Genomic DNA, 11,994 nt, shown 5'->3' on the forward strand with positions numbered 1-11,994 from the left:
AGTACTTCAACAATAATTTTGGCAAACTGATAGATCCTGGGCATGAACTAGATGGAGAATAAAAACTCCTAGACAACAACCATTCTTATAGAAGAGTGGAAGAGTTCATGATAACACAGAATCTCAACCTTTCTCTCCCTCCCTCCCTCCTTCCCTTTAAAGGAAAGTATTGAAGGTACACTTTAATTGATTTTACCTCAAAAAACCAATGTGTTTTCTCATTGAAAACAAGAGGAAAAAATTCATTCATGTTTTTGGACAAGGAGAAACAAAAATGACAATTATAAAGTATTGCCAAAATGTTAGTACATGCCAGGCATAGTGGCACATGCCTTTAATCCCAGCACTCGGAAAGTAGAGGCAGGTGGATCTCTGTGAGTTCAAGGCCAGGCTTGTCTACGAATGAGTTACAGGACAGTCAAAGCTCTTACACAGAGAAACCATGTCTCAAAAACAAAAAAAAAAAAAAAAAAAAACACAAAAAAAGTTAGTTTTCTATAGCAAAAGGTTGAGCATGACTGCCATCAGACCGAGAGAAATTGGCCAGCCCCAGAAGTTGTTTTCTCAAGGAAATCCTGAGGCATTGGAAGAGCTTATAGCTTGGAGCTCACTATTCCCAAAACACAGACAACAAAAACCACAGATGTCTCACATGCAATAAATAATTCTTTCACAGGGAAGTGCAGCTGTTAATCAAAATAATTGAAAGAAGATGTGAGCATCAAATTCTCTTAAATCCCACTCATCAGGAAAAGCAGTGGTAGATGGAAGATACATTCAGAAACAAGTTTATTGGAACTGCAGAAAATAATCACAGCTTTATGCCAGCCAGAGAAATCAAGAGAGAATGAAGAGCTAAACTTCAGTAAAAGAACTTCGTGACAGTCCATCTAACCACAGGCTCACCCATGCCTCTGAGGTAACCTTAAAGAAGACCACTCACATTCTCTGCTGGTGTTCCTAGCCCCCCCCCCAAAAAAAAGAGCAGAACAAACTATATTCATAAGGATCTATGAGTATGGCTTTCTAAGATTCTGGTGACTCTCTCAAGAACCTGCTCAAAGGGCTTGCATTTATTTTACTGAATTCAGAACACTTCCAAGAATGAAGTGTCTACTTTAGGGATATTTGTTGAAAACTGTGCAAAGGCAAATGTATTTACATACTAATGCCTGGGGTGTAGAACAGCAATGAAGATTTTAAAAAGCACACTGCATCAATTGAGAAGAAATTCTGGAGAATACGATGCTTTGAAGAAGATGACCTTGGTAAAGCGTCAAACTATTTCTGAAATCCACAATGCATGCACAGGACATTGTTGGGCACACGTATTTAGTGCTAGCACTCCAAGCAGAAGCTGCTAGAGTTCTGTGAGTTTGAGGCCAGCCTGCTTTCTGTAGGAAACACCCACCCACCACCCACACCCACCCCCCCCACCCCACACCCCCACCCCTGCCAGCCAGAGCCACCTAATGAGACTAACAACATGACCCTAGGTTCTCTCACCTCTGACTGACCTTTAGGTGTAGACTGTGAAATATATACGAAGTGAAATCGAAAGAAAAGTTGTAAATTATGCAAAAGTGTTTTAAAGTGTGCCTCCAACACACATGGCCCATTTGAAAACAATGGAACATTTTGTTTTGATTTGCTTTGACTTGGTTGCATGAAAGAAATCTCGATTGACTGGGTAGCTTACTGTTAAACTCAGGGAACATGCATTAAAGTGGCCACTGTCACAAAAAAGAACATATTCTTTTAGACTGATTTAATAAAATGGCTAAATACAGTAGCAACACCAACAAAAATCACCATAACAAATAGCAGAGTCTCACTTCCAGTAGACAAAATAATCATAATGGTTTTTTTTTTCGGGGGGGGGTTCTTTTTTTAAGAAAAAATATATTGTAAGGCATGAAAACATGAGACAATCTGGACTTTACAGAGAAAACCAATAAACCGATACAAACCTTCCGGAGGAAGCCTGCACATTGGATTTGTTAGACAAAGCCTGCAAATCCATGAATTTAATATGCTCAAAGAAGTGAAGACAACCGTGAAGAAAGGAAACCATTAGAATGCTTTCAGCAAACCAGGAAATTTGACTGAGATAGAAATTGAAAAGGGAGGAAGAAGAGAAGGGACAAGAGAGGAACAGGAAAGGAGAGAGGAAGGAGAGGGAGGGAGGAAAGTAATTCTGGTACTGAAATTGTCAATGGTTACAATGAAAAACGTCATTGGAGGGCTAACCAAAGAAAAGACTTGGTGAATGTAGGGCTGGGCAAATAGAAAGTATGAACTCTGAGGAACAGGCAGCAAAAAGAAGAGAGGAACCCGAACTAAGGCTGAGTAACCCATCAAACAGACAACATTATGCATGAAGGAAACCCAGAAGGAGGAGAGAGAAAACAACTGTAATTCTAACTACTCAGGAAACTAAGGCAGGACTATCTCATGAGTTCAAGTCCAGCTTGGGCTTCAGATTGCATTCAAGATCAGCTCGGGCCACTTAGTGAGATCTTATCTCAAAGTAAGAATTTCAAAAGAGGTCTGGAAACATAACTCTATCTCTTGCCTCTCATACATGAGGCCCTACTTTCAATATCTTAGATAGATAGATAGATAGATAGATAGATAGATAGATAGATAGATAGATAGATATACATACATAGACAGACAGACAGACAGACAGACAAACAGTCTCCATTACTTGCAAAATTCTTCAATCCAGGACATTTTAAATCTGAAAACTCTTCTGGAATCCATGGGTACCACGCACTCATAGTGCAGGAATATATATGCAAGCAAAACATCCACACACATAAAATGGAATATTTTGATGAGAGATCTTTCTATATCAATATAGAGACATCACTGTGTACTTGAAAATCAAGCTACACAACCTAATATTGATAAAAATGATATGAAAATATTTATATCTTCAAGATTTAACATGATTTATAGTTATTATAATGTTTATTCTTTATAATGCACATATTGACAATATGTGTATTATATCCTGCATAAGGGGACTGGGCACCAAATTTTATAATACTCAAGTGTATTGATATGCACATGTACTATAATGCTTCCTGAGGGGGCATAGATGAGTATAGATGAGTACTTCAATTGCTGACTCCAAATTTTTGGTCCAGACCACTTTTACAAACTAAATAATTTTCAAAGCCCAAAGTGTAGTGGATCCCGTCTTGTGGTCCCTTATGGAACCCTTCATAGTGGACACATAATGTGGCAGGAGAGGCCTGTAGAAGACTGAGAGAAAGAAAAATAAGAAACAGCCATGTGGTCTGGTCAATTTCCAGCAGAGGCATATGTGCAAGCTGTCATGTACGCAACTAACCATATATCACTGCTGCAAGTCCTTGCCTTTCCATCCCTTCTTATTCTAGCAATCCCTTCATATTAGTCTAAAATACCCAACCACAATGTGTTTAACTAGAGGGCAAAGAAACCAAAATATTCACTCTTTGGATCTTGAGGAATTTGATCGTTAAGGACTAATATCCCCTGGGCCTTGTTATATACATACAATAAAACTGTTTCCCAGAACACAATTTGGCTATCTCTTCCCGTGGTTCATGCAGTAGCATGATTGTGAGTATAACATTTCCTACTTAGTTCAATTTATGTGCCATCCAAGACCCATTTGACTCTACCTCTGATCCTGGTTAACTGTTTATTTTCTGTCCAGAAGATAGAGAACAAAGATTCATCCTGCTTGTACATTCTAAGAACCATGGTCGTTGCCACTCTGGTTCCAGCTACACCTTGAGGAGTCACATGATATAGTGTCATCTAATGGGGAGAGAGTAGTGGAGGCACAAACTAACATGATCTCCCCTATGGACATACAAAAGAGTTAATGCCCTATAAGGCAGACTTTGATCAAGAGACCAGTTGCTCATGAAAGCTGACAGAGGGCTAGAGAAGTGACTCCGTGACAAAGTGCTTGCCTGCCCTATCAAAAGCCCTGGGTTTGATCTCCAGCACCACATATCAAATACACACACACACACACACACACACACACACACACACACACACACTTGCACATGCACACACATTTGCACAAGTATGCATGCCAAGTCTTAGATTCTTGGAAACCATGCTTTAAACCAACTGTGTCTAGATGGTGACTAACTCTTATGCTTGCTTTCCATGCAGCCTTGCCTTAGTCCCCATTTATCTTTACTCATGTTTTCCCAAATTGCATATCCCACTACGGTGTCACCAGGTAAGCTTTTGGTTTCTATTTTTCGAGTCTTGAGCTAAGAAACCACCAGATTATTAATTTTTTGGCTTTTTGTTTTGTTTTTTTGAGACAGGGTTTCTCTGTGTAGCCCTGGTTGTCCTAGAACTCACTCTGTAGAGCAGGCTAGCCTCGAACTCAGAAATCCGCCACCTCTACCTCCCAAGTGCTGGAATTGAAGGCATGCACCACCACTGCCTGTCCCAGATTATTAATTTTTAATGAAATAAAGCTATGTAGTAAAAGATAGAACAATAGAACGTTGCTGTGCCTCAACAGTAGCAAACAAAAATGTTTTGATTATAGAATAGAGTAACATGTCATAAATAATCAAGGTCTGATGAAATATAAAACATGTGTCCACAAAGGAACACCTTTGTCTGGGAAATTGTATTGGAAATATATGTTGACTTCCTAATATACATGATTGGATACAACCAAGATTTTTTTTAGATTCATTTATTTTGTTTTATGTGTTTGAATATTTTACCTGCATATCTATCTGGGCATCACATGCATGCCTGTTGCTGATGGAGGCTAGAGGAGATGTCCGGTCTCCTGGAACTGGAGTTACAGATAGTTGTGAGACACTACATGGATGCTGTGAATCAAACCTGTGTCCTCTAGAAAAACACCCAGTGTTTTTAACTAGTGAGCCATCTCTTCGGCCCCATCACCAATATTTTAGATAAAAATATTAAATAAATTTATGAAAAAACAATATATTTTATACTTCATATTTTATATGGCCAAAACCTAGAAGTCATGAAGAGAAAATAAGGAAATATCAATCACTGATCATTTCTCCAAGAAAAAAAAAAAACCATAAAGTTAATGAAGCAGATTTCCACCAAACCTCTTACTTTGATGGGAGCAATATCTATCTAAATCACTCAAATGCCAGATTTGTAAATAAACAACCCTCTGATCCTTGATCGCAATCTCCATTGATCTTAGGGAGAACATGTTCTAAGTAGGAACCATTAAGAACCGGTTGTGCTTATTATTTCTACCTCTCACAGAAATAAATAAATTAAATGGATTTTATTTTCCGATGGAGGTCGCACCCTGTTTGATAACATGCTATGGCCTCTGCAAGCTCAACAAGGCTCAGTAAAGGAGGAGGCTGCAGGCTCAAACAAAGCTGGCTTTATTATAGCTCCTCTTTCACCTTTCAGGATGTTAATGGTCAGCCCACTCTCAACAGGGGATCGAATTTCATTTGCATGAGCTCTGCAGACAAAGTTACCCCTCCCTTCCACTAGGGCTTGCACCCCTTGCTTCCCTCCCACTCCTCCCACACCCATCTTCAAGAACACACATTGCCCAAGCTCTCAACACAGGCCTGACAAGGCCCCAGTGGAGAAGGTGAAGCCTGTCAGTTGTAAGGAAGTACCCCTTTCTTGTTCCCACCTTGCCCTCAGCCTGAGCACACACAGGACCTAGCAATAGAGCTGAGACTGCTCTCAACTAAAGACAACGAAGGGCCACAACTTAAAACAGACAAACCAGGAACAAACTGCAGCCTGGGATGTGGTGTAAACGGAATGTAAACTGCCAGCATAGAAAACCGGTCTTGCCAGGCAGTGGTGGCGCAGGCCTTCAATCCCAGCACTTGGGAGGCAGAGGCAGGTGGATTTCTGAATTCGAGGCCAGGCTGGTCTACAGAGTGAGTTCCAGGACACCCAGGGATACACAGAGAAACCCTGTCTCAAAAGAACTCAAAGAAATAAAGAAAAACGGTCTTATGTGATCAATATGTTCAAAAACATTCTCAACAGAACCAAGCAAAACCAGAGAGCCATGAACATAAAATGTATGTTACCTACATCAATTGTCTGCCCCACACTGGAGTCTCTTGTTTTTTGTTTTTTCTGTTTTCAAGACAGGGTTTCTCTGTATAGCCCCGGCTGTCCTGGAACTTACTCTGTAGACCAGGCTGGCCTTGAATTCAGAAATCTGCCTGCCTCTCCCAAGTGCTGGGATTAAAGGTGTGCGCCACCACTGCCCAGCTGGAGTCTCTTTTGAAACAAGGCAGATGAAATATGAATTAAAGAAAGAAAACCTGTTTCCTGAGCTTTGATATGTTATGCTTTGGGAAGGTGGGGATGATTTATAACCAACTGAGCTCCGTTATTACAAAATTATCTTTGATCGCATTTGGACTGACAGAGATCCTAAATGTGTTTGATGAGGAAATCAAAATGACAGGATATCCTCTGGGTGTCTTAATAGCATCCCTAAAAGAGAAGACACTAACTTCTCCCTGACATGACCCATGAGCTCTACAGACCAGTCACAGTCAAGATCCTGCCCTTCCTAAAATGATCCAGACCTGCAACCTTTGGGGAAATACTGGGACACCAGGAAGTGGCCTACTGGTCTTGCCCCATACCTGTCTCGCTCAGCACTTACCAGGATCTAGCTTATCCTACCATCATCTGAAATTAAAAAAATAAAAACGAAACACACAGAGAGAAATTAACCAAAAAAACCTGATTCTTGTTTTAGAGTTACAGGGAGGTTTACGACTCAGATCCACATAGCACATTAAACCATGGGCTTATTCAAAGAGTCTGAAGCAAAGGAAAAGGTGTAAAGACTAAATAAAGATCATAACTGATGGCTTCAAACAAAAATTCATGGCATCGATGATTAAAGTTGTAAGGTTCGGCAGCATGTGTACATGCTTGTAGTTCTGGTGATCTGTGACAGTTCAGGCAATTGTCTGTAAGAATCCTTCCTAGTAACCTGTCAGTCTCACTGACTTTTATGAATTATTATATAAGGGTCTCCTCTTTAAACTGACACAGGCTCATCAACCTTCTCTCTGAAGCTGTATCCACATCTCTAGGCTTTTCTTCCACCAATCTACCCTTAATAACTGTCTGGTCTTTTGTTATCTTATTCTTCAAACACTGCCTCCTTAAGTTCCCCTTCTCCAAAAAGGATTCCCTAGGCATCTTTGTATACCATAGTTTCTGCTGCCTCTAAGCACTAAAGCATTCACTGGTGCCTAGAAACTCTTCCAGATTTGTTTGGTTTTTTGAGACGGTGTCTCGGCATAACCTTGGCTGTCCTGGAACTTGCTCTGAAAACCAGGCTGGCTTTGAACTCATAAGGATTCTCTTGCCTCTGGCTTCCAAGTGCTGAGATTAGAGGCATGCACCAGTACTGCCAAGAGGGCTCTTATAGATTTTATAAACATACACAGACTTTAAATTTAAGTATTGTCAGATATGGTGTCTCCAAACAGATCCTGAACCCAAGGACAAAGACAGTGCTTTTGTTCCTTCTGCTTAAACATAACTTTATTGATAAAGCACAACTCTTAGATGAACAAATTTAAATCAATACAAAAGTATAGCTTATTTATGACATATAGTTACTTCACTGTCAGTTTAGTTAAACAATAAAAATATCTCAACCTAGATAGCAAGTTGAATTAATAAATGTTTTCTTTGTGCAAGCCCTAATATATATTTGGCATACTTAAAGTGGCTCAATCTAAAGCCAGCATCAATGGCTATTGATAATCTGTGATGTTCACTATTCCTAAATAGCAGCTCAAAGGATCCCTTTGCTACACAAGCGCAATGAAAACCTAAGAATTTACAAAATGCATTGTTCCCACGTGCAAACTTAAGAAACATCACATCAGTGTTGTTTAGAACAGATCTAAAATTATAATTTTGTTAAGACTTTTAGAACTTTCACTTTGACCACCAGATCCTTATGGTTTGCTAATGCTTTGATTTTCTTCACACATACTCCAGACTCTTTAAATAAGAAAAACAGTGAGCTTCTGCTGAATTCCTTCCTGGAGGATGCAAGCCCTTCACTTTTTATGTTATCGTTTATATTTTCAAAGAGGGTAAGAATGTTAAGAAGAATCTCTCTATCCCATTCTTTATTAAACAGAGAAATCAATTCCGAAGGTACTTTACAACTGACCAGCTCCCTTGTCATGGCTGGGTTTTCAGTAAAATTTATAATCAGTTTCATAGTCTGGATCTTGGTGAAGTGGTTTCCCAGGAATAACAAAGCAAAGAAATCTGGGAAAGAATAGGAAAGCAAATGTTGGTAGTGATTAGTTACAGTCATGTTGGTAAGGAGTCTCAATCCAGCCATCTGGACAGCGGAGTCCAAGCGACAAACCATGGTATCGTCACACACTTGACTGATATAAGTCTTAATCTTGCCCTGATTCTCAGAATTAACGCTCAAGTTATTAAGAGCATTGTAAGTCTTTTCCCTAATAATGGGGTCTCTTGTTTTTATCAGTTTTGCAATAATAGGGACTCCACCCAATTCACGGATGGCATTTTGATTAAATGAATATGCTGCATTGTTACCCAGTGTGACCAATGCTACTTCCTGAGTAAAAGGGTCATTTGTTCTCTCTAGGATGTTCAGGACCTTTTGAAGATCAGGGGAGCTCAGAATATCATCAATTTTATAGGGAAAGCTGAACTTGCCCTTGCGTACAGGCCATGCTGTGGCTGGAGCCTTGTTGCTCTTGCTTCGGTTCTTTCTCTTGGCTTTCCCACTTGTCCTGTTCCTAGCCCTAGAACCAGTCCTTCCTGGGTGGCAGCCTCCACCCCTGCCTCCTGGGCAGGGCAAACTTGATGTCAGGGTCCTATTCCTAGAGATGTTAGGAAGCCTTATGCCTCTGCCTGCCTTTGCACGTGCCTGTTCCTTTAGAGTCTTGAAAAGGGCCTTGGCCTTAGCCTCTAGGCCACCCCCACTCTGGGATTCTGGGTGCACTTCTTTCTTTACACCTGGACCATTCTCAGGTCCCACATTCACCTCAACCTTGGACTTTGAGTCACCTTGAGGTTTGCCTCCCGCCCCTACCCCAACATTAGTCTTAAGTTCTTTCTCAGTTTTGCCACTACAAGACTTTTCCTCCTCTTCCTCGTCTTCATCATCCCACAACTTCTCATTCTCATCTTTTCCCCAGGTCAGTCTGTATACACAGTAGCAGGCACCAGCCCCAATGACCATGCCTGCAGCCACACATCCAGCTTCCCGGGTGCGACCCATCGTACAGCTGGGGTGAATCTCCTAAGCTGGACACAGAGCTGACTTGTTCTGGTCCAGAATATTCTCAGGTCAGGGGCAAAGTCTTCAGATTCTGCAGGTTAGAGGCAGCTACAACAGCAGATACAGCGATACCTAGGAGAAAAAAAAAGGAAGATTACAAAATTTTGACTTCTCCAATTGTGCTTTTGTTCATAAATAGACTTAATCACTTGCCTACAAACATACAAAGATATTAGCTAACATTTGGGGCTTGGTCTCCTCATCATTATTCCTGCCCTTTATCTGGAAGCAATTTTGGAAGTTTTCCAAACAGCCAGATTCTCTAAATTTATGTTCTTCCACCCATCCCAAGAATGTCCAATTGAATATATTTATATTATATTCAATTTATTATACACACACACACTTTGATCTTTACCCTTGCAGCAGATGTCTTGAGTCAGGGTCACAGAGACACCCTCACATATACCCTCAGAGATCCAAGAAGTTTCTTCCTCCTTTCCAGCCTCTTGCAGATCTACAAACAAAAGGATACAGAAGTCTGAGCTGAGAATTCAAAAGAACCAGATAAATCACCCTCAAGGCAGGACATATATCCATCTCAATTCCCAGGCACTTGTCCTTCACTACAGTGTTTCTTACCTTCTATTTGCCTTCCTCCTTGGATGATCAGTCCCCTGTCTCATCTTGTCTTCCTGCCCCCCACTACCCTGTCTGTCACTTCATCCAAAGGTGACACTACACACCCTTTAGGTGACACTACACACCCTTTCTTGTAAAGAAATAGACAGCAGTACCTAGAAATCAGATAGACTTTTAAGTGCATCTTCACTGACTTCTGCCCACTGGACTACCTTAAAGACAGCCTCCACGATCTATTGAATAATTACATCAATTTCCACTGCTCTGAGAAATTTCTTTCCTCCCTCCCACCCCCTCGTCTAAGCCCCTGACTTCTCCATACCTAAAGACCAACAAATCGGGTTCCTATTAGACTAAAAGCAACAAAGACTGCACCATACAGTATTTTAAAATAATGTCCTCCCCATCTCCAACACAGTACCAGGAGAGGGGGTGCAGAGAAGGTCTGTGAGTCTGTCCACTCGAGTTCATAGTCACCATTATCGTCTACCCCAGCGACCTCCAAACAGTGTCATCACACTTTTTCCTTGGACCTACTTGATTCTGGGAAGTTTTCCTCCCTTCCCTGCTTCTCGGTTTAGTCTGGTCTTCGGGAGCGAGAGCCACAGATACAGGCACCTAAGCAGAGACACAGAACACAAAATATATACCACCTAAATACTTTCCCAAATACTAGCTTTCCCAAATCCAGGGACCTGGTTGGTCAGATGGATTTCATGGTTTTGTTTCTCACCCTACCCCCAGTTCTCTGGACTCAGCTGACAACGCCCCGGTGCTATAGGGCTACATCCCGGCACTCCTTCTTGCGGTGGTCGGCCATTTTTCCTGCAAAAACCACACCCCTTTGGAAGCGCAGCACTGGGGGCGGGCCCAGCGAGTACGGGAAAACTCGAGCTACGGAAGAAGACCACATATCTCTTCCGTCCTCCCCAACCCAGCCCAACCCCCGATGATAGCCCCCCTTTTTTTTCCTGTACAACTCTGAGAACAGTCCTTTTTCCTGGGGTGGGAGCAGGGAACGACGCACACGTCGACTGCCAAAGTCAATAATGGCCCCGAGTTATAATAAATTCCCCAGCTACCACTTATATGCAGGTCGCAGACAGTCTCAGCTTTAAACTGACATGCAGAAATTCGATGTTGATTATTTCTTTGTTCCAAAAGGTGCTGCACCCTACTGAATGACAGAGGATATCTCATTACCTCAAAATTCTGTCTTCATAGGATCCATGCACCAACCCATAATACTTGTCCCTCCGGATTCTAGGCCCTTACATGCCAAAGGCTTCCCGCCCCAAACCTCATCCGGGGTCTCTCCTGGAATCTCCCCCTCCAAGATTCACCGCCTCCCACCCCCAAGAGGATCCGAAGGCATTGCAAGTGCATGAAGAGAGCAGACTGTGTCGCCCATATCTCGGCTAACAGCGATCCCCCAAGCATCATCCATGCATAGACTTGCTGGCATCCAGGCCGTTACCTTTTCCTCTTCCTTCCGCAGCAGGCCTGCCTGCTCTCAACAATAACAGAGAGAGCAAACACTAAGGTAGACCAGAATTAGGAGGAGGTCTGCACACGTAGGCTTCGGCTCACGTGAGGGGCACGTCACCAGTGAGATCAGGATTCCAACTGCCACTCCCATCAACACTGCGGCAGGAGGCAGCCTTTCCCCTGCCTTCCCCGCTACACTACCAGGTCCTGCCATTCTTTTTCCTCTTTGTTAATCCCCAAACCACAAGGAGCTTCTTTTGTGGTTGGAATTTGCCTTTCTATGGTTAACAACAGAGATACCACATTGGTCCTTTCTTCCTCTTCTAGGAACAATTCTGGCGGTTCTTTATTCCCACCCCAGCTGCTTTTCTCTTCTCCCCTTTCCCTTTCAGCTGGGAAGAGCCTGCATCTTCCCTGCGCTCTGATACCAAACAGGATTTCAAAAAAGGAAAAAAAAAATCAGCCTTGCTTTTACATTGAGAATATAAAATTATGTTTTCCATTTGTGTGGAGAAAAATTTAAGTGGAAAAGGAAAACCCAGTGGACC

At 41.9% G+C, this 11,994-nt stretch overlaps 1 protein-coding gene across 5 annotated transcripts; it reads right to left on the reverse strand.

Annotated features, from left to right (window-relative positions):
* Positions 1 to 7,560: 7,560 nt before the first annotated feature.
* On the reverse strand, positions 7,561 to 11,564 carry Armcx1 (armadillo repeat containing X-linked 1). 5 transcript variants are annotated; one of them, XM_029472946.2, is made up of 6 exons: positions 11,436 to 11,541; positions 11,083 to 11,135; positions 10,697 to 10,783; positions 10,496 to 10,576; positions 9,735 to 9,833; positions 7,561 to 9,448 (listed from the first exon to the last, which is right to left on the reverse strand). In XM_029472946.2, the coding sequence occupies exon 6, from the start codon at positions 9,314 to 9,316 to the stop codon at positions 7,955 to 7,957; it is 1,362 nt and encodes a 453-aa protein (XP_029328806.1). In that variant the 5' UTR covers positions 9,317 to 9,448; positions 9,735 to 9,833; positions 10,496 to 10,576; positions 10,697 to 10,783; positions 11,083 to 11,135; positions 11,436 to 11,541; the 3' UTR covers positions 7,561 to 7,954. The 5 variants fall into 5 exon arrangements, with proteins under 5 accessions (XP_029328806.1, XP_029328805.1, XP_029328811.1 ...); XM_029472945.2 differs by having other exon boundaries at positions 11,041 to 11,135; XM_029472951.2 differs by lacking the exon at positions 10,697 to 10,783.
* Between the last annotated feature and the right edge of the window lie 430 nt (positions 11,565 to 11,994).

Source organism: Mus caroli, unplaced genomic scaffold (genome assembly GCF_978045245.1).
Source record: "Mus caroli unplaced genomic scaffold, Mus_caroli_1 scaffold_5, whole genome shotgun sequence".
In the NCBI taxonomy this organism is placed as follows: domain Eukaryota; kingdom Metazoa; phylum Chordata; class Mammalia; order Rodentia; family Muridae; genus Mus; species Mus caroli.